This window comes from Streptopelia decaocto, assembly GCF_964273445.1.
Source record: "Streptopelia decaocto genome assembly, chromosome: 18".
Classification (NCBI taxonomy): domain Eukaryota; kingdom Metazoa; phylum Chordata; class Aves; order Columbiformes; family Columbidae; genus Streptopelia; species Streptopelia decaocto.
In genome coordinates this window covers 9,008,399-9,035,713 of record NC_138673.1, presented here as the reverse complement: position 1 = coordinate 9,035,713, position 27,315 = coordinate 9,008,399, and the positions used below count along the sequence as shown (strand labels likewise).

General features: G+C 55.7%; 1 protein-coding gene across 1 annotated transcript; it reads left to right on the top strand.

The window, feature by feature from the left end:
* The first annotated feature begins 493 nt into the window (after nucleotides 1-493).
* On the top strand, nucleotides 494-11,171 carry TBX2 (T-box transcription factor 2). Its single transcript, XM_082068591.1, has 8 exons — nucleotides 494-512; nucleotides 1,313-1,786; nucleotides 2,494-2,761; nucleotides 5,187-5,333; nucleotides 6,503-6,579; nucleotides 6,661-6,830; nucleotides 8,123-8,736; nucleotides 9,576-11,171. Exons 2-8 carry the CDS (start codon nucleotides 1,422-1,424, stop codon nucleotides 10,020-10,022), a joined length of 2,088 nt encoding a protein of 695 aa, XP_081924717.1. The 5' UTR covers nucleotides 494-512; nucleotides 1,313-1,421; the 3' UTR covers nucleotides 10,023-11,171.
* Nucleotides 11,172-27,315: the final 16,144 nt, after the last annotated feature.

The following is a 27,315-nucleotide window of genomic DNA, read 5'->3' as shown; positions in this document are numbered from 1 at the left end:
CCTTCGGCCGCGCACCGACGGCGGGGTCTGCGCCTCTACCGTGGGCACTGGGCTGCGGGCGGATCCCCCCCACCCCACCCGTCGGTGCGGCTGCCGGCAGGGCGGGGGGCGACGGCAGGGAGCGACTCACCCGCGCTGGAAGTCGCCACTCGGGGCATCGCCGCCGGCCGCCGCTCTCCGCCGGGCCGCGCTCCCGAAGGCCGCCCCGTCGGCGCTGCGCAGCATTGCGCGGCGGTGCGCGGCTGTGCGCGGAGCGGCGGGCGGGGCGCGCCCCACCTCGATCCGCTCTCCAGGATCTGTCGTAAGACGGCAGCCGCCGAGCTCCCCCGGCCGCTCCCCCCTCCCCGGCCCGCCGCCCCCGCACAGACCGGTGGGGGCCCTTTGCCGCCGCCCCCCCGCCCCCGAGGCCGGGCGGACCCGGGCGCCGCTCCCCGCTCCGCCAAGGTGGCTCCACGCTGTCCCCGCACCGGCGGCGGCCGCTCCCCGGCCGCGGCGCAGCCAGGGCTGACCCGGTATGCGGAAAGGAGCCGGGGGTGGGATTTCGAGCACTTTTCTCTGTCATTGGTTAATATTTTATTCTGTTGACATGTTTTCTTACTGCCGATGCTTCCGACACCTTCTTCTTTTTTTTTTTTTCTTCTCCTTTTTTTTTCCCTTCTTCCCTTCCTCCCACCCTCCGCGACCCCCCCGCCCCGCGCCCCGGAGCTTGGCCGGAGCTGTCAAAACCACGCCTATGCAGATCCACAATTGGTCTGAAACGCGTAAAATCAGCAATCAAGGGGGCTTGGCTCATTAGCGGGCGGATCAGAGCAGGAAGGACATGTGAGATAGTCACAGTTTTACAGAGATCAGGACAAGATCTAACCGTTTCCACTCCGGCTCCTTTAGCCATGAGCAACCCTCGCCCCAGCGCCGTCCGCGGAGCGCGCAGCCGGGCCGGCCCCGCCGAGGCGCAGCCAGGGCCCGCGGGGGTGTGAGGGCAGCGCGGCCGCCCCTGCCCCGCCGCGCCCCGCGCCGCTCCGCGCAGCCCCGCGCCGGCTTTTGTTTCTATTTTAGTGTTGGGAAGGACTTTACCGGGAGGGCTCTCTCCCTCGCTCGCTCTCCCTCGCTGCAAGAACAACAACAAAAAATAAGGACCTACTGTCTCCCCTCCGCAGACCGGGAGTCCCAGGAGCCGGGAACTGCCTCTCTTTTTTTCATCTTCTTTTTATTTTTTTTTCCAGATCTAGTTCCGCTGTTTTTTGGCTTTTTTTTTGTGTGTGTGTGCGCGCTTTTTGTGTGTGTGTGTTGTTGATTTTCCTTCCTCTTCCAGAGACTCGAGCGAGTTCGCTGGGCAAGAGAGAGAAAAAGAAATTAAACCCGCACACACACATTTTTGTAAAGGGAATCCCTCTTTTCCTCCTGGATTTGTGGATGCACCGATGAGAGATCCAGCCTTCCCAGGAACTGCCATGGCTTACCACCCCTTCCACGCACCCCGGCCGGCCGACTTCCCCATGTCCGCTTTCCTCGCAGCAGCCCAGCCTTCCTTTTTCCCCGCTCTGGCTCTGCCTCCGGCGGCGCTGGCAAAGCCCATGCCGGACCCCGGCCTGGCCGGGGCGGCCGAGGCCGGGCTGCACGTCTCGGCCCTGGGACATCACCACCAAGCCGCCCATCTGCGCTCGCTCAAGAGCCTGGAGCCCGAGGAGGAGGTCGAAGACGACCCTAAAGTAACGCTGGAAGCCAAAGAGCTTTGGGACCAGTTTCACAAGCTTGGTACCGAGATGGTGATCACCAAGTCCGGGAGGTAAGAGCCGGCCCCGCGCAGCCCCGCGGAGCCCGCCCCGCACCTGCGCGGCCGCGCAGCGCCCTCGCCCCTCCGTTTCGTCCCGCTTCCCCCGGTGCTCCCCAAATCTGCTCCGATTAATTCACGCGGGGAATTTCGATCCCTGCATTTTTTTGTTCGGAGGTATTTACACTCCTGGCTTTCCCCATACGCCCCAATTATTAGTTTTCCGAGTGCGATCCCAAATTAAATTTGTGCGCGCTAATTGAGCGCCCGTAATCCCCCGTTGTATTTGTTTACGCCGCTGCCCGCCGCTTCCTTTCCTCTTGCCAAACTTTCCCCGCGACCGGGGTCGTCCCCGTCCCTGCCCGTGTCCTCGTCCCCGGGGGAGGGCAGCGCCGGGGCTGGCGGGGTGCTGGGTGAGAGATTCGTCGGAGGACAGGGGAATGGGCTGAAATCCAGGATGCGTTTTCGTTCATTATTTCCCAGAATGGGATTTTTTAGCATTTTCCCAACTTTCTGCCCTGGGTGAGGGCAGCAGAGTGGGGTGAGAAGCAACGGGACGTTAGAAAGGCTGGAAATCCTCAGTGAAGCTAAACTAAAAAATGGTGGTTTCGGAGCAGCCGCCGAGGCCGGGCGGTGCGGGGCGGCTCGGCGGGGCCGCGGCCGTCGGGGGTCGGCGGCGGGCAGGCGGGAGCAGCCCTGTACCGCTCTGGGTCTCTCCGCAGGAGGATGTTTCCCCCGTTCAAGGTGCGTGTGAGCGGCCTGGACAAGAAGGCCAAGTACATTTTGCTGATGGATATAGTGGCGGCCGACGATTGCCGGTACAAGTTCCACAACTCCCGCTGGATGGTCGCCGGGAAGGCCGACCCGGAGATGCCCAAGCGCATGTACATCCACCCCGACAGCCCGGCCACGGGGGAACAGTGGATGGCCAAACCTGTTGCCTTTCACAAGCTCAAGCTCACCAACAACATCTCGGACAAGCACGGCTTTGTAAGTGCGGCTGAGGGGCAGAGCGGAGTCCCCCGAGCAGGGACCCCCGGAGAAGGAGTGGGGTCTGCCCGGTGCCGGTCTACTCTGTCCGGGGGAAACTGCTGGGCTTTAATGGTTTCTCCCCACACGGCAACAGCACAAGCGGAGCTGGGCTGGATGGCGGGGCCTTGCCGGGCCCTACGGTGGCCTGGCTGTCCCGCAGCCCCCCGGCCCCTGCTCCTACCCGGCACCGAGGGACAGCTCCCCACTGTCCTGGGGATGACTCCCCCGAGGGGAAATGGAAGGCCTGACTGTGGGCAGCCTTGGGGTCCCGTTGGCTCTCTCATCCTCGGCCTCCGCGGCCTGTTCTGCCGCCTTTCCCCAGCGCTTGGGACTCTGCGGGGAGCGGGATTTAAGGGGGTGGATGTGCGGGGCCGAGGCCGTGTGGGGGGATGCAGCGAGGGCAGCCCCGACGGGGCGGCAGCCGGGCAGGTGCAGCCCAGGCTGCGCTGCGGACCGGGCCGGGACCGCGATGCTGGGGGCGGCAGCACCTGCGGTGGGTTTTTGAGGCCGGGAGGCAGGACCGGAGCCCTTGGCAGCTGCGGCTCCTCACCGGCTGCTTCTGAAAGGTTCCCAAACGCCCCTATGAATTCTCCTGTTGATCATATTTACATCACCTGCCGGAGGTTAAAAAAATAAACCAAAACCAACCAACAAACAGAACAAAAAATAAAGGCAAAAAAAAAAAAAAAAGCAACAGCCCAAACAAAATAAAACAAAAAATATAGAGATTTGGAAAGAAAGAAAGAAACGGAAGCGTGTTGGCAATTTGCAGAGATCCGCAGAGACCGGGGTCAAAACGCCAGGAGAGCGTGATCCTGCGTGAATGCACGGGGGGAAAAAATCACGGCGCACAAGCCGGCTATCTTTAGCCTCTGGACAAGCATTTAGGGCGATAAAAGGAAAGTTCATGGTCCAGCGTTGGTGATACGGTAATTAGTGGGGAGCCGGGGCCGGCAGAGCCGCGGGACACGGCGCTCAGGTGGGCGAGCGCTCAGCAGCTGCCCGGGAACTTTTCTCTCTTTTTATTTATTTTTATTTGATTTTAAGGCAGGAAACAGCGTCTTTCTTAAATAATACATTACAAGGTTATTTATAGACAGGAAGGTAAATCGATACAGAGAGAGTCTTAAAAAATAGCGCTTTTTTTAATATACTGGGGAAAAACTAGTTTGATTCAGTGTTTTTAACGGTTCGTCTCCTTCAATTAAATATTTCTGTTATCTGTCGTTGTCCAAAATCCGGACTGTGTTAAATCTGGGAGATGAGGGTTTAGCCAGTGCCCATCTGGTCAGAGAGGGATGATTATTTTTTTTTCAAAGAAATGCAGATTTGCACGGCTGAATGATACTTTTTGCACCATTTTCGCGATAAATCCCGTATAGATGATATCAATATAATAGCGATCCGACAGGTGATTATTGCTGGGGTTAAAAAAAAAAAGGGGGGGGATTTTTTTTATTGCCTTCTAAAACGAAATGAAGTGATAATTATTTAGCCATTTGGCCGTCGTTATTTGACAATAATTACTCAAGCTTTCGCCGTTCCCCTACCAATTCCGGTCGGTAAATACTACATTTCAGCCCTACCACAGCAGGTTGGGGAATTATTTAATCACTATCGGGCAGGAAAACGTTGAGCGGTGCGGGCAATGAGGGGCAGGGGGTCGGAGCTGCCCCCGGGGCGCGACTCGGGGGGTTCAGCCGCTTCCAAAAATCCTCAGCCAAATAGCGCTGGATTCGGTTTGGATTTTAAAAAGAAAATGACGATTAAAAAAAAAGGCAATAGGGTAGAGAATGTCTTTGAGTGTTGGCGACGCTTTCAGACACCTGGTTGGGAAAGAAAAATGTCTGTTCCTTCTGCAGCGTTGCTCCGAGACATAAATTTAACATGGCTCATGGTGAAACGCTCTTTTCACGTCGCAGGCGCTGGCTGGGGCTGGCACGGGTTTCTGCCGCCACCGGCACGAATCGAGAGGCTTTTTACCGTTACATTTTTGTGGTGGTGAGGTAGAGTATTTTTATTTTTTTTTAAAGGACGGAAATATGAAAAGCGCTGAGAAATGTGTCGGAAACTCGCCTCGCTTTTGCAGGGTTGTAATAAAACGGGGAGATCCCTCTTGCTGCTTTATTGCCGTGCTTAACACCCGCAAAGATGCTGCTGTGCCTGCCTTCCCCTGACCTCCTTATTTGGGGGCAGATCGTGCAATGGCATAAACAAAAAAAGAATCTCCCTGTGGCATCCATCGGCATTCCTTCCTCACGGTGAAATATTTTTTTGGTTGTTTTCGGGAGAACAGGGATTTTCTGGGGGAGGTAGCTAAACGCACGTAACATGGACCATGAGGCTGACGGCAGCTGCGGGTTGTGCTCTCTCGCCCACTCAGACCATCCTGAACTCCATGCACAAGTACCAGCCCAGGTTCCACATAGTCCGGGCCAACGACATCCTCAAGCTGCCCTACAGTACCTTCCGCACCTACGTGTTCCCCGAGACCGACTTCATCGCCGTCACTGCCTACCAGAACGACAAGGTACGGCCCGGCAGCCCCTGGGCTCTCCCTGTCCCTGCCCGTTCCCTGTCCCCTACCCCTGCTCTCACCCCGTTCCATCCCTTACCTCTTATTAGGGTGTATTTGTGTCTGTGAGGATGTTTTTGGGGAGAGTGGCCAAAGGGAATAACAGTAGAAAGGTTAAACCCCAAGCCCTCAGAAGCAGGAGATGCCCTTCATACTATTATTATTGCTATTGCTAATACTAACTCCATTGCTATTATTAATATTTCTATTATTACTATTAATAATTTCCTCCTGGACTTTGTTGCTCCTTTTCTGGGCTGCGGAAGTCTTTGCCGCAGGCCCAGCTCACAGAGAAAAGCTCTGCGGCCTGGGCAGCCTCATGGAGAAGGTGCCCTGGGCTCAGGAGGAGCCAAAAAAATAGAGCCAGATAAGCTAATTTTAGTTGCTTTCGTGATTTAGCAAGTGTTACCCTGTGAGCAGCAGAGCCAGGAGAGCCTGGTGGGGAGCGGAGAGCCTCTGCCAGCCCCCTCCAAGGGTTGTGTGTGTGTGTTTTAACCCAAAAGCTGACCCCCACCTCCACCCCTGGCTGCTGATGCTAATTGACAGCTCTGTCTGAGGGTCCTGGTGGGCTTGTTTCCCTCGTAAAGTTTATGGCGAAGAGTCACAATCGATTAAAGAACACTTTGTCTGCTCGCCCGCCGCAAGCTGCGCGGGGCAGCCACCGGCCGGTGGGCCCCGTCGGGTCGGGCGGCGGCAGGCGGGGGATGCGGCGGGGCCGGGGCGGCCGGGCGGGGGTTGCAGCGGGGCCGGGCAGCCCTGGCTTTTTCCATCGCCCCTCTCGGGGCCGTGTTTCAGAGCCATGCATTATTGAGCGCCCTAATGTCGCCGGCCCCAGAAGCCCGTGGCGGGGAGGGATAAGAATAGCTTTTAACCAGCGCCGCGCGGCTCAGTCGCCATCTTCTCTCCGGGGGGCCGTGAAAAATAACTTCCTATCATTAAGACTCTATTAATAATTTAAGCCCAAACCTCAGCATCATTTTTAATAAAGCATGCGGTGTGTTAAAGCGGAGCCGCGGTGCGTTTCGCAGCCTGTGCAGCGCACCCCGTGCTCCCCGACGGCGGCGAGTTGGGGGGAGGCGGGCAAGGGCTTCACGCCTCCTTTCTTTTCCGTCTCCCCCCAACAGATCACCCAGCTGAAAATCGATAACAACCCGTTCGCCAAGGGCTTTCGGGACACGGGCAATGGCCGGCGGGAGAAGAGGTAAGGGGTGTCCGTGTGTCCCCCCCTGCTCCGCGCCCGCGGAGGGCCGGGCCGTGCCCGACGCTGCCTCTCGCCCCATAGGAAGCAGCTGTCGCTGCCGTCCCTGCGGATGTACGAGGAGCCCTGCAAGCCCGACCGCGACGGCGGCGAGTCGGACGCCTCCTCCTGCGAGCCCTCGGCCGTGCGCGACGCCCTCCACTCCCCCGTGGGCCCCCTCCCCAGCCCCCTGCGCCTCAAGGGCAGCGGCAGAGGTAACGGGGCGCCCCCCGGCTCGGCTCCCATCCTCCGCTGGCTTCCCTGGCGTCGGGGGAAAAAAATGGGGGGAGGCTGGAAAGAGACGCGATTCCCAAATTTGCCCAAACGTCGGGTTTCTGCTCACTCGGGGCCGGTGGGTGCCGGGTTCTGTGGGGAAGAGAGGTCGAACTAGCAGAGAAAAAAAGATGGGGATGAGCACGAAGGAGCGCAAGGGTTGAAAGGACAAGAACAGAGCAAACGCGAATGGCATTCGTGGGTTGCAACGTTTTCCTGTTTATACGTTATTGTAAACAAGATGAAATGGCAAAGCAGCCCGTGCGCTAGACGTGTTTGCCCGTTTCCCCGCTGGTGCCTGCCCTGCCTTTCATGGCCAGCTCAGAGTCCCCTGGAAAAAAAACATTAATACATCTGAAAGGGGAAAAAATGTTGTAACTCCAGGGCTTCAAGCTGGTAAATGAACATAAACTAGCAGTTCCCACGCTGCAGTTTTTAGATGCTGGGTTTTGTCTTGCCGCACTATCAATCTGCTGCTCTTTAAACTTTCCACCAGCCCGATTCCCTGCAAACCTTCATCAAAATTGCAACCCCCTCCTCCCCGAGCTGGTGGGAGGGTTTATTACACCCCTCTCCTCTTTCAAAGGCTTCCCCGAATATTCGCCCCAGCCTGCAGAGCTTCACCTAACCCGCACCAAAATGTTGTTTTCGTTTAGCGGGAGCCGGGCGGGCAGGGGCTCTGCTCCCCTCGCCTTCGCCATCCCCTTCCCTCTCACCCCCTTCCTCCTCTGAGAGCTCAGGGGGTGTTTTAAATTGAAGCCCGTTTTAGGAAAGTCTGTACCATATCTCTTGCCTTAAGACAGCCTCTTTAACCTGTGTCAACCTGCACATTTGGAATAAATCCACTGCGTACTGTTGATCAGCTCCATGTAATTAAATATATACAGGACCATTTCCTCCAGCGCTGTCCACCCGCCCGTGCTCTCTTCATCCCCCGCTCCACAGCCCGCTTTGAGTTCGCAGCTAACGAGAGCGATGCCGTAATTCGTTTTGGTTCTCCATCAAACATGTTTTTCCTGTTTGGCAAAGCAACTGCTGTTGTTAATCCCCTTTCCCCAGAGCAACCATGGCGTGAGGGCCCATTGCTGACCCCAAAATGAGTTTCTCCCATTAAGGACGATCAGGACTTTGCCACCGCAATCTCTCCCCGACACCAGGGCCCTCACAAGCGATGCGCTCCTCACCTCCCTTGGGTGTTTCTGCTCTTACCCTGTGCCCCTCCATTCCCTTGCAGAGGAAAAGCCAGGGGCCGACAGTGATGCGGAGGTGGAGAAGGCGCCCGAGGAGCGGCCGACAGCAGCGATCAGCCCCGGTGGGGAGGACACGACGCCCCGTGGCAGCCCCCGCTGCCCAGAGGAGCGGAGCAAGGAGAGGCGCAGCCCGGAGAAGGTCAAGGATGGCGTGTCCCCCCGGGAGGGTCCGGGTGAGGGCCTGTTCGGCACACGAGGCCTGGAGAAGGACAAGATGGAAGGACGGAGGAAAGAGCCAGACCCGGGCAAGAAGGATGCAGAAGGTGGTGGGTTAGGCAAGGAGGCCTTCGCCCCTCTGATGGTGCACACGGACAGCCCCCCACACCTGAGCGCCGGGCACCTGCAGAGCCTGACGCTCTCCGGCCTCCATGGGCAGCAGTTCTTCAGCCCCCTGGGCGCTGGGCAGCCCCTCTTCATCCACCCGGGACAGTTCGCTATGGCCCCCGGCGCCTTCTCCGCCATGGGCATGGGACACTTGCTGGCTTCGGTGGCCGGTGGGGGCAGCCTGGAGAACGGAGCCCTCTCGTCCGCCCCAGGCGCAGCAGGGACAGCCACCCCCTTCCCTTTCCACCTCTCCCAGCACATGCTGGCCTCTCAGGTAAGCCCCCACGCCCACCCTGTGTCCTTGTCCCCCTCCCACTGTCCACCCAGGCCCTGGGCTCTCCTCTTCATGTCATTCCTCAAAGCTCCTCAATTGAGCAGAGCGCTTCACGGGCACAGGGCAGACCAGGACGGCATCACCCCCAGTGTGGGGACATGAAGGCGGACCAGTGCCAGTCAGGAACTGTTGGTGCCCCCAGCCTCCTCCATGCCCCCTGCAGCCCATGGCGCCAAGGGGCTGATGCTCCCCCAGACCCCTGATGTGCTGCCTGGTGTGGCACAGGCAGGTCATAGGGGACATATTGACCTCGGGACTGATTTGAGAAGGAATCTTCCTCTTTTTTAATTTTTTGCAGCTGTATGGCTCCCCATAGGCAGGGGCAGAGTCAGAGCCATGGCCCTGCCTGACCTGGCCGTCCCCATCTCCCTGCCAGCCCCAAAGCAGCTTCTGCACTCATGTTGCTTTTGCCAGACCTTATGATGAAACGCATAAAGATGTCTTTGAACTACCCTAATTTATCGAACATACTTAACAATGTGTTTTAATGTGGTTAAAGGTCTGTGATGCTGCACAGATGGGGACATGCAGTGTGCGAGGAGGTGCAGGGATGGGGCAGGTCGAGGAGGGGGTTTTGGGCCCAGGTCAGTTTGGGTTGGTTGGGGCTCTCCAGCTGTATCCCCTCCCTCAGCCTGTCCTACAGGAATATCCCCGCGCTGTGTTTTTATTACACCAGGGTGTCTGCTTTTCTCAAGGGAACACTGTCTTGGGGACAGGCAGGAGGGAGGATGCAGCGGCACACTGGCACATCTCTCACCCCTCTCTCTTTCTCTCCACAGGGAATCCCGATGCCCACCTTCGGCGGACTCTTCCCCTACCCCTACACCTACATGGCGGCGGCTGCAGCGGCCGCCTCGGCCATGCCGGCCACCAGCGCGGCGGCTGCTGGGCCGCTCTCCCGCAACCCCTTCTTGGGCAGCAGCCGCCCCCGCCTGCGCTTCAGCCCCTACCAGCTCCCGGTCACCATCCCTCCCAGCACCAACCTGCTGACCACCGGCCTGCCTGCCAGCCTCAACCCCGGCTCCGAGGGCTCCAAGGCCGGCAGCAGCCGGGAATCCAGCCCCCTCCCCGAGGTGCCCTTGCACAAGGGGGGCAGCCAGCGCCCCACCGCCTCCCCCAAGGGCTCCCTGAAGGAGTCCCTCAATGAACTGCAAAACATCCAGAGACTGGTGAGCGGGCTGGAGAGCCAGCGGGAGCTGTCACCCGGCAGGGAGTCCCCCAAGTGACCGGCGGGGTGGGCAGCGAGCCCTCCCGGCGGGGCGGAGAAGCACTGGTATTTTGTACAGCACAGTATAAATATTTATTGCGGAGAGAGGGCTGGGGGCAGATGGAGGCTGGAGCAGAGGGATGGAGCCCCACCGAGCAAGCGGATCCACCACCCCATATCCAGGAGCGAGAGGTGGGAGCACAAGGCTCAACCGCCCCCCGGGCTGTGGGGCTGGGAGCGGCTCCCCCCCATCCAGCACAGCCGCGGAGCCCCCCGGCCCCTCCGCTCCCCCGCTCCAGACACTGGGCAGCTCTGGGGGGGGTCAACAAGCTGGCGCTGAGGCACCCGATGGATGTGGTGGCCCCGGCCCCAGTACCGGGGAGGTGAACGGGGTTGAAACCTCATCTGTGCAAGGGGCGAGGGAGGAAAAAATGATTAAAAGAAATAAGAAAGGAAACACGGCAAATAAATCGCCTCGGCAGCCGCCGCCGCGCAGAGCTGGTACGGCGGGGGGAGCCCTGCGGGTACCCGGGCAGATATTTATGAAATAAATGGTAATTTGTGTAAATAAGCTATAAGGATCCCAGAATATGCAAATTGGTATTAATTTATTCAGAGTTGTACATTGGTGTGTACATAATATTTAGAGTTTAACTCATCGCATTTAAGTTTTGTTTTTTTGTTTTTTTTTTTTCATTTTACATGAGCATATATATTGTAAATGAAAACTATTTAGCTCTTTGTGATTGAAGGAGATATCGGTTTCTTTAACTGTGTTTTAAAATATTGTTCATCCCGCCTGTTCTCTAGGACAATCATGTACCACCAGTAAAACAAATTTTTGGAGTAATTGAAACTAAGATTTCAATTCTCTAATGGACTTTTGCAAGAAAAAAAAAAAAAACAACATGAATCCAAAACGTAACTAAAATATCGCTACAGTGCGGGGTATAGAGAATGCAGGAATAAACCTCAGGTTTTTATTTTTCACTCCAGAACATTAAAAAAAAAAAAAGAAGTATAATAAATTTAAATATCACAGGACTGTGCTCTATATTTGTTTTAAAATAAAAAGATACATGATTTGCAACGTGCTGGTTACTCGGATATCTGTCTGTCCAGTTTTGATGAATTCTCACATCTTTCAATAAAAAAACTACTCGGAGAAGTCCTGCCGGCTCCCGCTTGTTTCATTCCCGCCGCCTTCCCGGAGCCGCTCGCCCCGTCGGGGCCGCCGCTCCTCCGCAGGTGCGCAGCGTTGCGCGGGCGGCCCGGCCCACGCCGGAGCTCGTTTCCCGCAGCGGCGGAAGGGGCCGCGCATCCTCGGCGGCTTCCCCGGCCATAGCGCGGGCTACCGGGCACCGCGTTTGATAGGGAAAGATGAAAATCCCCCGAGGTGCGCGGCCGCCCTCCCCGGCGCAGCGCTCCGCTGGGGCTCCGGGGACGGGGAACATCCAGCGGCTCAGCCCGGTGCGGGATTTCTGCGCTCAAGGCCTTTGCCCGCTCCACAAGCCGCCCCGCAGCAGGGGGGACCTGGCAGGTGCGCAGGGTGGAGCGCAGAGGCATTAGCGTTAGCGGGTGCGTTAGCGGGTGCGCACGGGAGTGTTCCGGGTGCATCGGTGGAGGATGCGGCGCCGGGACCCCCGCGCGGGTACGGATCTACCCGCATCGTCCTCGGAGTGCAGCGGGACTGCCCGGGGGTGCGCGCCGGTGCCGCCCCGGGAGGGCATGGCCCGGGCATGCCGGGACCGCCCCGCCGTGCTGCGGGGATGCGCACCGGGACCGGCGGGAACGGGAAACGCTCAGGTACACCGGTACCGGCGGGGATCGGGGTGCTCTAGTCACGTCGGCACCGGCGGGGAAGGGATGACCCGGGCACGGCGGTACCGTCGGGGATGGGGCTGCCCCGGGGCGGGCGCTGTGGGTCCCCACATCTGCCCCCACGTTCGGAGCCGCTCGAGGCGTTGCGGGGCGCGGTCGAGGGGGACGCAAACAGCCCTTTTCCTCACCAATTACCCTTCTCCTGTTCCGGGGAAGATTTATGAACGCAATCGCGGGTGGGGGCGGGGGCGCGTCCCCGCGGGCGCGGAGGCGCAGCGCCGGGCGCAGGGCGCCCTCTGCTGGAACCGCCGTGCACCTGCCGCCGCTCAGCCCCGACGGGGAGGGTTGTGGGCGGCCGCGGCTCCTTCCCGGGCTCCCCCGGACGCCCACCTCAGCACTCCGGGGGTGGCTGCAGGCAGGGAACGGGCTGTGGAACCCCCCACCCCATCATGGTAGCATCTGAGGGGAGATGCTACGGCTGTGCTCCCCGACGGTGGGAGCGGAGCTACTGTGGCTCCCCCAGAGGAGCAGAGCCTTTTCTGTCAGTGCAGGGGGGGACTGTCAGGCTGGGAACTGCTTAAACAGAAGGAGGGAAGTGTAGTTACTAAAATTAAGCTTGTAGGATCATTTCTGAATAAACATCACTCAGATGAGTAACAATTTAACAGGCTCTACTTTTAGCAAGGGGGCACAGCATGTGCCAGTGTGAGGGCTCACCAGCCCTTGCCACTACCCTCCTGGCCATGCTGGGTTTAGACTAAGCTGGCTAGAGCAAGCACAGCGCGGAGATGGTGCCTGTGCTGCTGAACAGAGCCAGCGCTGGCAGAGCCTCATGCCAGGTTCCTGCTGTCCTGGCACACTGCAGACAGCCACGCTGTCCAGCCTGGTCCAAGGCACAATGAAGGTTTAAACGTTGCTTCCTCCTCAAGGGCCAAATACTGGGGCCGGCAGGGCATCCCAACCTGCCTATTGAGCACAAAGCTTCTCTTCACTAGAGATGGGAAAGTGCTCCCTGCAGAGTGTGGGTTCACGATGGTGACCTCGAGGGACGGTTCTGGAAGGCAGGGAGCAGGGCCTGGCTCCCCCCGGGCATGGGGCGTGGGCAGCAGGGCGTTTCGGCAGGAGCTGAGCTGCTCCAGGCCTGCCGTGGCCAAACCCAGGCTCTGAGAAACCCTATTCAAACAGTGTGACAAGCAGCTACTGATTAGTCATGCACTGCGCTGGGATTATTTTCCTCGGCTATGAAAAGGCACTGGGAGGCCCTGCAAGGGCACACCCAGCACAGCACCCCAAATGTCTCTGCTGCTCTGCACCCTGAAATGCACCCGACAAAACCTGGCTTGGCCATGCTGTGTGCTGTGGTCACTGTCAAGTCCCCAAAATATAGCACTGGGTGCTCCGGTGATCCCTGTCTGGCAGAAGGTGTTGGTGTTTAACCAGCAGGTAACAGAGGTGCTGCCTCACCAATGTGGTGAGATCACCAAATAATGAGGATTTCACTAGTGTTAGTGGCAGCTTTTGAGTTTCTTTGGCTAAATGCACAAGGTGCTTGGCTAGACACTAAAACCAGCATTCCTACCCTCAGGGTTTCGTGGGCCCCGTGGACAAACCCCAGCTAACTTAGCCACCAAGCCGCTGTGCAGCACAATAGCGCTGCTAGAACAGCTCCACGGGCGGGTGTTTGTAAACAGGAACACCGGCCAGCGCATCTCACAGGCCCGTGCAGGGGAACGCTGCCGCTGCTCTCATCCCTGCACAGGACCAGCTGTGGTTTCACAGGCCAAGCCGGGCCCTCGCCAGGGCTGCAGGGCTGTGCTGCTGGCGCTGTGCCTGTGCGTATCCTTGAGCATGTCGCGTCAGGTCACTGTTGCATGGCAGGTGACAGCGAGGTGGTGACACCTTGTTGGGTGTGCTCAGGCCCTGATTGCTGGTCAGGGTGGGAAAATATGGCTCTTTGTCTCTGTGGTGTGGGGTTTACAGGAGCCAACCACTGCACACCTCAGGGGAAAGGCAGGCAGGGTGGCAATGCCATGAAGCAGGGCACGCTGTGGTGCGAGGCTCCTGCCCCGTGCCAGGAGCTTCCTCAGGTGTGGGGGCCTCCCAGGGCCCATCAGTGCCACAGGCAGGTTCAGATCCCCCATTGGAACATTTCAACGAACATTTGAGCCCCTCTGCCAGGCCCGACTTTGCGAACACGGGGCGCAGCCGTCGGGGAAGGGAAGCCCCGGCCCGGCGGCAGCGGGGCGAGCAGCTCTTTGTGCCGGGCTGGCGCCTGCCTGCCGCCGCGCTGCCTCCCCGGCCGGGACAAAGCGGAGCGGGCCGAGCCCCCGGCTGCGGCTCCCAATTAGGGCCCCGCCGGCGCTGCCCCCCGCGGCGCGCAGGGGCGGGGAGGGGGGAGGCGAGCGCGGTCACGGCCTTGGAGCCCCAATTACCCGCGGGGCCGCCGCTCTGTCTGCCGCCCCCGATGGCGGATCAATAGACAAAGGGCAGCACCGGGGACCTCCGCGGAGCGCTGCCTCCCCCCGGCCGGGTATCTCTTAGCGCTGAGCACCCGCGGGCCCGGCCGCGCAGGACACCTGCGTACCCCGCCGCACCTGTGCGCTCGGGGCGGGATGCGCAGCCGGGTTGCGGCTCCGCACCTGCGGCCAGACGTGATTTATGGGGCTGCTCGGTGTGCGTTCTCATTTTGTGCTGCTGCCGCTAGTTCGAGCAAGGTCGGTGGGTCGCTGGGGGGCTGCTGTGGTCCCCTCTTCCATCCCGCCCCCCCGGGGATAGGGTCCTGAACCCCGATGGGGCGTCCTCGGAGCCCCGGTGTGGAGGACAGCTTGTCTCTTCAGCAGCGTGCTCTGGTGAGCCCCCCCTGCCTGCTCCAGGGCTTTTCTGTCCCGGAATTTCTGTCCGCGTTCTTTCTATGGGCGCTGGCGTCCCAAAGGCCTCTTTGCCTCCCTCAGTCGGTTCTGGCCCGTTAACTCCCCGGGGGCACAGTCCGGGCATGGTCTGGGGCTGCGGGAAGGATGAAGCAGCCGTTTAGGCTGTTCCCAGAGCTGCTTTGATCTGCGCGTGTGTCTGTGGGGGTTACAAATATTATCAGGCAAAAAGTAACTGTTTATTTTGATGCAAAGCTGGTTCTTAGCCGCAGGCACTGTTTGCTTCGTCTTTGCTCTGAGGCAGGGTGGGAAAGGGGAAAGGGGAGGCTCTCGGTTTATTCCGGTTGTTTATAGTGGCGGGTGATGGCGAGGGAGAACCGGGCCCGTCGCCCCGCGGCGCCTGCCCGGGCCTTTTCCCAGACCTTCCCCGGAGCCGCATCGGGAAGGGAGGAGACGCGGCCGCGCCCCGGTGGGTGTCTGCTCGGGACATCCGACTAGACGGAAGCACCCGGCGGGGCTTTCAACTCCCTCTCCGCCTCTCTCCTTTCCAGCTTTGCGCTGGGGTCGCAACCACAAAACCAAAAAGGTGATTTTTCTTCCTCGGGATGTGCCCTGGGCTCCAAAACGTTCTGCCAGGCCGCCCCGTCCAGGCTGTGCCCGCTGCTGCCCTGAGCTCGGCCGCCAGGTGGCGCAGTCTCGCCGCGGGGGCGGCCTGATGCGGGGAAACGGTGACGGGGCCTCTCGGGGGGTGCCCGGGAGGTGGCGGCCGGTCCGGGGCTCCTCGGGGGATCCCCTAGCGGGTAGCTGTGCAGCAGCCCGTACTGGTGGCACCCCCTGGTCATCCCCGGGGTTTGTCTTCTCAACCTCACCGGGTGGGGGGTCTGCAGCAGTGACCCCCCAAGTATCCCCCGTCGTGTCCATCCTCTGGTCCGTCTGTTTCTTGCTGTCACAGCCTGTCCTTGCCGCCTGCGCCACCGTGGTTCCCCTTGCTAAGGGCTGTTGTGTGTGTATATGTTCACTTTTTCTATACATGTTTTCTGTGAGTATGCACAAATACGTATGAGCAGCCATCCTGCAGATCGATGAGGGCTTTGTGCTATTCCCTGGCTTTGGGCTATTCCCCAGCTTTGTGGGTTCTGCCAAAAATGTGCATGTGACACCTATAGACCCCCTCAAAAAGCTGCGAGTACTTGCTCTGAGGCATCTAAGCATGAACAAGCAGTCAGATGTGATGATGGTCTGTCTTCTGCATGCTGGGTTTTATTTTGCTTGAAGAATTAATGGGTGAAATCATGTGAGAAAGGCTGCTGCTTTCTCTCGTCAAGTTGGCATCACTGTAATTGGTGACATAAGCACAGGTACATCTGTCCTTTGCCTCCCATTGATTTCTGTAAATAGTCCTTGCCTTCAGCCTTGGGCCTGGCTTGCTCGGTAATTCTTTGGAAATAAAATCTAATTAAAATGAGACAGCACTGTCGAGGGACTACCTAATTGTCTTTGCAAAATGACCTTGTGGAGATCTTGGCTTGGTTCCCAGCAGAAAGGTGTTGTCAGTGCAAAATCCTGTGCAGCTGAGGAGAATTGGTTAAAGACTTTTGGGAAATAATTCCCCAGGCTGGGAAATAATGACCTGGTAGAGACACTGCGATGCTGTTGACCCTGTGCTGCTCCAGCTTGAGAGCTGTCCTCCCTGCCTAGGCTATGTTGGGGCTCAGGGACACCCTCAAAATGGCTTTAAAAGAGATAAACAGCACATACAGGGGTTCAGCCAATGTAAATCCCAGCAGGTATCCCCAGTGGTACCCTCTGTTCCTCCACATGCTAAACACATGTGCTTTCTCCCCATGGCAACAAGAGGGGAAGGTGGTTTGGCTGTTAAAGCCTCAAAAGCATCTGAAGTTCAAGAGTGATGGATGCGGCCATGCAGCCAGCCCTGAGCTCCCCCATCCCAAACGTGCTCGGGGGGGATGCTGGGCAGCAAGGCCTTGGCTCTGGGGGGATGCTGGGTGGTGCTGCAAGGGGAGCGTGTCAGCAGCTCCCATGGACCCCCGATTCCTGCAGAGCCCCTCATCCCTGGGACAGATTCTGGGACGGGACTTGTCCGGGTCTCGCAGACAGAGGCGGAGAGCCAGCCTCCACGAGAGGGAGCGTTTGCAGGGATTTTCATCCCAGCTGGACTGTAGTGTGTGTTGTGGTGGGGTTTTTTGGTTTGTTTTGTTTTTTTCCCAATAGTTTTCAAGCAGAGGTGCATCCCTCCTGGTCAGTGCCAGCCTCAGCTGACAGATGAGGCAGCTGAAGCCCTTCACCTGCACTAAAAGCCATTTTCCTGGGGTGGGGGGAGGACTGGGCAGAAATCTCAGCTTTCCAGAGAGAATTGTCCCGCTGTTTTACTGCTATTTGCTGTGCTTTGGTGACATGAGGGCAAATCCTGATCTTCCCTGTGAGCTGGGGTAGTTTGCTGGGACCCCATTTCAGGACTGGGGGGGGTCCCACTGTCCCCCACTTCTTGCTGTTCCTCTCTGGACAGACACTTGGAGACCCCACTTTGAGGCCCAGGGTGCCTGCCAAAAGGGAAAGGGCTATTTGTGATTTCCTAAGTGACTGCCACAAATCCAAGGCCAAAACTCCCACTTCAGGGGGCACAGGATCAGGACTGGGTGCCTTGGTGGCCGCATGTGCTGTGGATGGTTTGAAGAAAGATGCACAAACAGCCCGAGACCTCCAAGGGGACCTGGGTCCTGTCTCCCCCTGCCCTCCCCACGCGTCCCTGGAGCCTGCGAGCACTCAGACTACCCTATCTGCAAATTGCAGAGCAGATTATCAACAAGCGTGTCTGAGATTAGAGCCCCATATTTATGTCTGCTTCCCCCAGAGCTGGGGAGGCCAGAGCTGAATTTGGTGCAGACTCTTTGGCACCACAGAGCTGATTACTGGAGTAACCTTCTCCTTTGCTGGGAGCATCATGAGGAAGGCTCAGAAGATTTTCAATTAAGGAAACTTAAAAAAAAAAAAAAAAAAAAAAAAAAAAAAAAAAGAGAGAGAAAAGGGAACACACAACAACAACAATTTCCTCCATCAAGGTGGTGAGAGGAAAGTCAGACACATCTCTGAGATGCCGCTGATTTGTGCAAACTGTGACCCGTGGGATGAAAAGTAAGTTACTACAGAGGTTGGACCCTGTGTGCTTCTTCAGCTGCCCTTTGAGGAGGTAAATTCTTGATCAAGAACCCAGTGAGAAGGCCAGAGATGGTGGGTTTGCCACTGTGGGGTGTGGAAAAGCCCCAAAGCTGCTCCTGCTTTGCTGTCCCAGCTGCGTGTGCCCCACAGAGCGTGCGTGGGTGCAACACTTGCTTTCGCTGTGTTGCAGAGCCTGGCGCTGTGCAGAAAGGGCTTCCTCATCAGACTGGAGTGGGATATTTGTTTTGTTCTGAGGGCTCTGGTTAGGAGAAATAGCAAAGATTTTGCTCAGCGTCCTCTGTTCTCCTAGCAAACCTCTGGCTTTGGATGGTGCGCAGCCCAGCAGCAGCGTTGCTGGGCCAGCCTGCTGCTGTGGCCGGCAGGAGCGGATAGCTGTGTCCAACCAGAATGGCTTAACAGGCTTAGCACGGCATTGTTCTTATAAACAATCACATGAATTAGTACAAATCTCATTACATCCGTGCTTCGCCCAGCCTCCTGCGCTCCTAATGCCAGGAGCAGCCCCTTGCAGGGGGCCGGTGGTGTCTCCTAGTGAAGAAACTCGAATGAGCTCTGAGCTGCTGCTGTGGGTGCTCAGCCCTCACGGCTGCGTCCCTGCAGAGCCCTGGCATTTCAGGTTTGCTTTTTCTCAGAACCATTTCCATTAAGCTTAATGGGGAGGGAGAGAAGAAATCTAATAGCTAAAAAGCCACTCAAGGTCCTCAGCTATTTTAAACCTGATTTAAAGCCTTGGCCGCTCTGCTAGGGCAGTGATTCAGCTGATGTTGCCCAGGGGTGCTCCTCGCGTCTCCCCGCGTTAAGCAGTTGGTGCGCAGTGATGTGCTCCGCACCGGCCCCGTGTGCTCGTCCCTGGCAGCTCTGCTCTCTGTCGGCTCTTGCTCTGGGCTGGCCAGTGACCTGCTGCTGCGAGAAGTGGGGCTGTCTGGGCAGGGTTTTATAGCGTGTTCGGTTAAGAGTTTAGCAGCAGAAGTCGTCAGTGCCCAGAAAATGTGGGAACCGCAGGTTTAGCCTGGAGCGCTCTGGGGCAGGGAATGTTTTTTCTCCCGTCGTTGCCATGCTGTACACGCCTGCCGAATGCTGCTGGCTCCCGGGCAGCAAGAGGCCACCGTGTCTCCCATTTCTCCACCCGAATCACTCCAAGAAGCGATGCAGGAGGCTCCCTTGTTCCAGAACCACAGCTGCTCCTGTGGCAAAGCACCTCGCCTGGTGCTTCAGAGGCTGGTGTGGGCTCCTGGGGGTCAGGGCAGGAAACTCCATGGGAATTTAATGACAAAAAATGTTTTTTACATCTCTGCTGAAAGTCTGTTGCTGCTTCACCTCTTGGCAGAGGAGGGATGGGAGCAGCGAAGGACTGGGGCAGGCAGCAGAGCTTGAGAAAGCTGCTCCCCGGGGACCCAGGCTCCAGCAGAGCAGCCCAGGATAAGCGAGCATGAGAAAAGCAGGCTTAGCCCTCCAGTCACCCGTTAGATGCGTTTCCGGCTGCTTTTCATCTCACTCTGAGTTTAAAAGCCATCTTATTCCGGCACTGCCGCAGCCGCCAGCCCCGGCACGGCTTCAAAGCAGGGCTGCCTTGGGATGGCCTGGAGGGAGAGGCACAGGCAGGACGGGGGGGCTGTGGCCCAGCAGCACCTGCCAGCCCCATGGGAGCCGCATCCTCTCAAACTGGGAGGCTCTGGCCTCCAGCAACCCCCCTGTGCTCCAGGATCTGCCCCCACAATCAGTCTACGGCTTTCCAGGAAAGGGTGATGGCACAGGGCTGCCCATGGCGACACACTTAAGGAATGTCACTTGTCCCACTGTCCTTAGCCCCAGAGACTGGCTGCAAATAGCACCAGAGTTGCTCTTTCTCCAGACCCTTTTTGTCCCATTAGCACAAAGCTCAGCCTTGCAGCAGGGAATGGAGTCACCTCTAAGACAGGGACCAGTGACCTCTTGGAGTTGTGCATCCCTTTTTTACTTTTGCTTACCTAAATTTCATCTTCTTCTCTCCTGTAGTGTTCTGTAGTATGCCTGGGGACACTTGCTGTCACATACCCGGTTCTGGGAGGACACCAGGGATCCCACAGCACTACAGAGCATCTTTGTGGTGCTGGACATTTAAACCATCTGGAAATGAGGGGATGGTGAGTAACTCAGTGCCTGGCAGAGCTGTGAAGGTGTTTGCCATAGGGTGATTATTTTGCATGTCACAGCTCGGGTGATGCTGGTGGCTCCTCGCTGTTCCAGAGGGACTGGTGCCCAAAGCTGGGGCTTTCCCACATTCCCAGGAAAGGCTGGGGATGGGATCTGCTCCATCCTGGGTCCTTTTTGGCTCTTCCTCAAGCAAGAAATACCAGATAAGCCACACACTCTGGTACACTGTCGGGCTCATTGGAATAAGCTTCCCAAAAGCCAAATACCCTTCTGGGCACTGTGGGGTGCCTTCACTGCCCTGAAAGGAGAAGCATGGACAGCGCTGGGGTGGTGCATGGGAGTCGAGGGGCTGAGTCGGAAAGCCAGGCTGCCTAAGGATGGATGCGCATTTTTTTCCCCCCACCCCAAAGTGAAAAGGTAGAGGGAGAGCAGCAATCTCCCTGGATGGAAATGTGCTGCCCAGACTTCTCCTCTTGGCCTATATTTGTTTGTCATGCACCCAGATGCGATTCTCCAGTTTTTCCAAGAGCTCTTGCTTCAGCAAATCTGTCGGGAGAGGTGCACTTAGTGCTCGGTGACAAAACGCGTTCTCGAGATGGAAAAAGCTCTTTTCAAGGAAAACATGACATTTCAGTGGAAAAGTAACTTTGCATGCTGTTTCTAATTTTAAAGCTCTGCCTTGGAATGCTCCCATGGACTTTGAAATCAGAGCTGGCTCTTATACTTTCCAGGTTTTACCCACCTTTCCCATACAATTCCAAATTGCTCCCTCTATTAACAAGACAATATTAATTCTGCCTTGGTGGATTTTGCATAGATCAATTCCAAAGTGCAGTTTCCCTTATCCCATTCCTTTTTTCTGATGTGCGGTTGTGCAGCTATTTTTCCCCCCTCCAGCTCTAAGCTATAAATACCTTTAGGCCAGACTCAGGGAACTGATCTAAGCCCTGTACCTGGCTGATACCTCCTGAATGAATGGATGGATGAATGTGCTTCCCAGTATTGCTCCACACTAAGATTAACTCTTTACAGCCGCATGCTTCAAGTTAACGCATCTGCTCACTTGTAAAGCATTTCATCTCCATCAAACGTGCTAGCGTTAATTTCCCCCTGTTAATCTGACCTGTGTCATGAGGGAGAAACGCTGATGGGTTTTTCACCCTGTATTTTGCATAGTCCTGTTTTGGCCCCGCTGTGCTGAACTATTTTAAAGCAGGGCAGCAAACCTGGGCGAGAGCCAAGTGCTGCAGCTGCCCGGAGCCAGCAGAGGGGAGGCAAGAGCAGAGATTCTGCTTTTCCTCACTTTGCAATAAATTTCAAGAAAGAGGAAAAATGGCTAATGGCGTGTTATTATTTCCCTAAATAAGAGTGGTCTGGTCAAGCTGATAATAGCAGTGGTGTCCATGGCAATCAATCTAACAGCAATCCGGCAGTGTCGGATGAAGCAGCGGGCAGGCAGAGGCTGGAGGGCTCTCCCCATCCCTCATCCTCCTGATTTGGGGGTCAGCTGCAGGGTTTGAGCTGCTGAGAGATGCGTTTGTCCTGCAACACTCTGTGTCATCCCAACTGTGGTCCCTGAACCCTACGGCCACATCCTCCCCATCCCTGGAGCACAAGCCCAGGCACCTTCTTCTTGGCAGAGCTTCTGCTGGGGCTCTGGGAGACTGGGGGAATATTTATATGGGAAGATGGTACCGTGGTGCTGCTGGAACTGTCCTTCGAGGTGAAGGACAAACAGGTTCCTTTAAACAAAGTCATCCCTTTCACAGGTTTGAGTGAGTTTCACTGTAAAATGAATTTATTTCAACAAACCCTTTTTTGATAAATTAAAGCAGCACCGCTCTGTGTATAATTTCTATAAACAATCTTCCCTAATGTTTACCTAACCTGGGCATGCAGAAACTCTCACACATTAAATATTAGATGAAAAGGAGCTATGAAAGCTGTTTTTTTTTTAAGCAAGAAACCCTGCGTGCCATGGGAAAATGCTTTGGAGCTTGGGCTCTCCAGGTTCCAGCTGGAGGTGAAGGTGCTGCCATGGCTTTGTGTTTGGGTTTTTTATTTCCAGGGCTTTAGCAGAGCTGTAGCGTGGGGTTTGCTGGGCGCATAGGTCCTGGGTGCCAGCACCCACCCCTGCACATCCCTGTGGAGCTGGAGGTTGGTGGTGCAATGGTTTATCTCCTCCTGTGTCACATTTGTGCCTATGAAACAGTTTCCCATAGTCTGATCTGACAGGAGTGGGATGAGCCTGCAACGAGCTGGTGCGTTTCTTCAGGGCTCTGTGGATACCGAGATTGTGGGATCTGTCTAAAATGTGTGTTAAAACTCAGCTTATCATCCAAATAAACACTCAGAAATTCCGGTATCTCTAAGACGTGCTTGGAAGTGATTTATACTTTTTTGCTTTTCGTGTTTCCCTGATGCTTTTCAGCATTATTTTTAATGACACGGTGTTACCGGAGATCACTTTTGGTGGATAACGCAGTATTTATGGAGAAACCAACAGCTAAATCTGGTTATCATTGACGTTGCTTATAAAATACACATAACAATCAAGATACTGACCATGGCAGTAAATTGAAAATATATTGAAAACATAAAGCATTTTTTTCAGTTTATTAGTAATATAAAAAATATTTGGGATTGCTTCCTGCCCTTGTTAAGAAGAAAGGTATAGAAGCTGTTGTAAGGAAATCTGTAGTAGTGTTGGTCCGAATGCCAGCGTGGTGCGGAGGGTGAGCAGCGTGCTGGGTTTTGTGGGTTTCAGATAGCAAACTGCCTGTTCCGGACACGCTATGAGTACCTGGAGTGTGTTCTCATCTGCCGAAGGGCTCGTGGAGGGAGCCCAGCCTGGAGCAGATGCTGACTCAGCATTAACGCCAACCGATGGGCCTCTGAGAGGTGCTGGGAGCAGGTTTGGGAGCTACTGGAAGGCTGGTGGCTTTGCAGCGGTGGCATTAAAATATCTGATGTCCCCCCACACTGGCTGCAGTTCCCTGTGCTGCGTCAGGTCACCCCTCCTGCCCGCACAGCACAATTTGGGCACATTGTTGAAGGGTTAACCCGGCAACCACTGGGTAAGTGTAAAAATATTAATAAGGCTGCTGCAGGTCACCCTAAAATGGGAATTTACGGTGGTAGTCAGAGCTAATGTTTTGGATCAATGCAACATCCCTTCTCAGAATGAAAAAATAAGTTAAACAGACTGTCATATGGAGGGTATGTAACCAAATCAATAATATTTATTGCATTTAATCAAAAATAGATTCAGGTAAATGTATTCCATATGATAGCCATGCACTTCGTGTGCTGAACACCTCACCGGTGAGACTCGGTGAGCTCCACACTGCTCGCTGGAGAGAGGGCTCAACCCCCCTGTCATTACACATTAATAAGATTAGGAGTATTCATTTGTGTACGATGCTCTGAGCAACAGATAGGGTGTGTATGTACCCAGGGAAATTATCACAGGGGCTTTACCGTGGATAAATAATATGTATTTAGGAACCAAAAATCATTCCTGCTTCCCCTGTGCTGCCTGGCTTGCTGGCTGCATCTAGAGGGCAAGGTGCGATGCTGCCGTACAATGTGTTGACCTCACATCGACCAGCCACCCAGCGCATGTTGATACCATCCAATGTGGCCTTGTGGGTGGGTGTGACGGGGACAACTGGATCCCCTGTCTGGGGCAGAGGTGTCTGTGCCTTCGGGAAGGCTCTTGCCACCATCCTGAAGGAGCAGGTCCCTGGGAATGAGGGCTGCTTACACCTCCCCTGTTGTCCTGTGCCCATCGGGTGCTGCGTTCCCACCCTGAGAGGAGGATTTGATCACCAAAACCTTCCTTCTCCTCCTGGAAGTTAAATATTAGAATTCTTCCTGGCTGCATATATAATTCACTACATTAATCTTCCCTTAAAACATATTCCTTCCACAAAGCCCCTCTGTATTGATCCAACAAAGACAATTATATATTATGGGGGGAGGGGGAAACAGCTGAAATATTTGAGATTGGCCCTTTGGTGGGATTTATTACGTGTCTGAACTATAGTGTCTGCCTATTTTTTATTCTAAGCCTCTATGACAGGGGTCATGTCTTCCTCCATATACTGTACAGCGCTGTGCACTCCGATGGGGCTATATTAAATACTCAGGATGATTGATCACACTGTATAAATAACACACTCCTGTTGTGTTTGCAGGCATGCACGTGGGTACATCAGCGGTACTTCTATTCCGCGCAGCCCGAGCGCCAGCGACAGGTACTGCTGCCCCATGCACAACGTAGTTGTAGCGTCCTGAGGATCATGCTCTGACCCTGAAATTGGTCCTTCTGGAGAGCCCCAAGGTCCTTTCCAACCCAGATTTCTTCTGGTTCACTGTTTTTTCCCAACTCAGTATGTTGCAACAACCTTTCTGAGCAGGATACAGTCCCAGGGCATCTCCTAAAGGTGATGCAGTGCACAAGCCCAGAGGTTTTTGGGTACCCTGCATCTACATGGGAACCCATCACACTCTTGCCTTGGGGTGCAGGGTTGATGCCCTTTAGGAGAGGGATCATGTACTATCTCCATCCATACCCCCAAATAAGGAGGTAAAGCAGACAAACTGAGAGTGTCTGAGGGCCTGACTGTGTAGGCAATGAGAAAATAATGAATTACCAGGATCGACTGTTTGTAAATGCACGTGAGATTAATGAGCAAAGGCTTCTCCATAACACAGAAGGCATGAAATCAATCCCGTGCTCCGAGAATAATGAGGGAATCAATAGGATTACGAGGTTAAGGCCGGAGTAAACCTGAATGACAGCTGCAAAATAAATTTTATTTGGAGGACGTGGTTGGGGTTAAATGAAACATAATAAATAATGTAAAGCATTTAAGGGGTGGGGAAATGGCCCAGAGATGTAAGGAAGAACAGAAGGCCCCACAGTCGCTAAATCTGTCCAGTTTATATCCACAGTGTGTTTTTGCAGGCGTGTGATGTATGTGACATATACCATGCCTATGGCTGGGCTAGTGGCACTGTGAGGTGTTCTCCTCTCCCCTCCAGGACAGGGACAGGAGTGGGATGCATTTGGAGGGCATTGTGTATGAGCTGCAGGCTTGTGCATCCCTTTCCCCCTGTGTTTCTCTTTTGGTATCCAATTTAAAAAGCCAACATTGCAGCTATCCCACTGTAGCAGTTGCACTGATTTTTCTGACATAATTAACTCCCAGTTCAGCTCCTCCCTGCTAGGAGCATTCAGGGAACGAGATCCGGAGTTCCTGGGATGTGCCAGATGCTTTATAGGCAGAGCCCAGCCCAGAGAGACGTCATCTGCTTTTGCCCCCCAGGAAGCACATTTCCCGCTCCAGGAGGATCAGCTCTGAGTGGGAATGGGACAGCAGAGATTTTGTTCCTGAATCTCCATGTAAAAAACCCTTTCACTTCCTCCGGGACCGGTCCCAGGGGATGCCATGGGACACTGTCCCAGATGCTCTTCCATCAGGTTACCCTGTGCCTCTTGTCCTCGTGGAGCGGGCCGTGCGTGTGCGGCTCAGCCCTGCTAATAACAGCTGCGTGTGTTTTTCCAGTCATTAAGCGTATGACTAATAGAGCTGTCCTGGCTGCATAATGCACGCTGACAACAAGGAGCCTCAGGGGAGAGGAACAGAAATAGAGGGATATGAAGAAAATGGCTTAAGTTTATCCTCCAGTCAGTAGATGTGCTTTCCCCGTGGGTGTTACATCCCCACTGCGTCGGGGCAGGCGGCTGGAGAGCCGAGAGTTGCCTTCTGCCACCCTTCCTGCTGCAGCTGCCTGGGGCCCTGGCTGTCCGTCTGTCTGTCCCAGGCCACCTGATGCAGCACCATGGCGCTCTGTGCTGCAACCTGCCCTTGTGCAGGGGGTGCTGTGGGTTCATCCCCATGGGTGATGCCCACGTGTGTTCTGACCCCACCACGTGTTCACCTCAGCTCTGGTGTCACCAGCACAGGCTAGTGGTAGTTTGGTAGTTTATCCCACTGCCACATGCTGAGTGTGCGCGATGAAGGGTTTGCAACCCCCTGTGTGCACAGGCAGGTCCCTGCTGCCTGAGCGTCACTGCCTGTCCCCGCACACGTGCAGCACCTCCCCACCGAGGTCCTGCAGAGCCACCTGCCTCCCACATGAGACGTCTCTGCAACAGGATGCAGAAAAATGCCTTTAAGTTTCCTTTTAATAGCTCCTGTAAATCTTATTTTATGCTAAAGCTAAAGACGCATTTATTATTGTCATAAAGGAGGAAGAACTGGTGAGTCCCTGGCTGGCCCCAGACCAGGTGACTTGGGCAGAGCAGAGGCAGCAGGTCAAGGGCCAGGGTTATCCCCCGCCATTTGGCACATTCGGGGACACATCAATTAAAAACCTTGGGCTGCTTATGGGGCGCAGTCCCCCATGGCCAGGAAGGACAAGAGGAGCCCTGGGTCCAGCACACGGAGCTGTGGGCCAGGGCTTGGGGACCAGACTGGGGATGCACACGTCTGAGTGCCTGGGCACTGGTTTTCCTCCAGCACCTCCTCTGCCATAGGAAACCATGCAGGATGTATTTTTTTTTTTTTAATGTTTTTATTTTATATTTTTAAACCATTGCACAGGCAATCTCTATCCCAAATCCCAGCCCAGAGGTCAGTGGAGAATTGGCCCTGCACCTGCAACCTGAAACCAGCTCTGCCTGGCTGGCCAGCCTCACGCTGCGCTGCTAATTGGAAGGTTCGGGGGGTTGTTTTTCTTTTCTGTTTTATTTTGAGATGCTGTTTTGAAGAGCATGGCCAAGAATGGGAATTTCATACAGTAAACAGAAAAGCTGTTTTGAAGTTATTTATTGGTTCTGTTTTCCAGCACGTGGACTAGTATTGATTTATTTTGCAGCGTCTCCAGAGGCTTCTTCAAGGTTAAAATGTAGACATTGCATGTTAGGCTGGACGAAATACTGGCAGGAAAATGCATTTGGCTCTTTTAATTGGAAAAACATACTCCTTTTTTCACCCTGAGGCCAAGACTCTACCACAGCAGCTCAGTGCAGCACAGGGAGGGCAGGCAATGTGTACACGCGGGAGATGCTCTGCTTCACACTTGCTCGGGGGATTTGGTGGGAGCACAGAGGCCCCCACAACTGCAACCAGCTCTGAGATCCCACTGGACCCCAAGAGCAATTCCCCGGGGGACAGTGGGGCCAGCAGCTGTCCTGGGTGGGGAGGCTGGGTGTGAACATCCTGCTGAGCAAACCTGCCTGGGGTTTAGGAGCCGCCGTGGCCAAGCTTGGTCCCAGCTCCA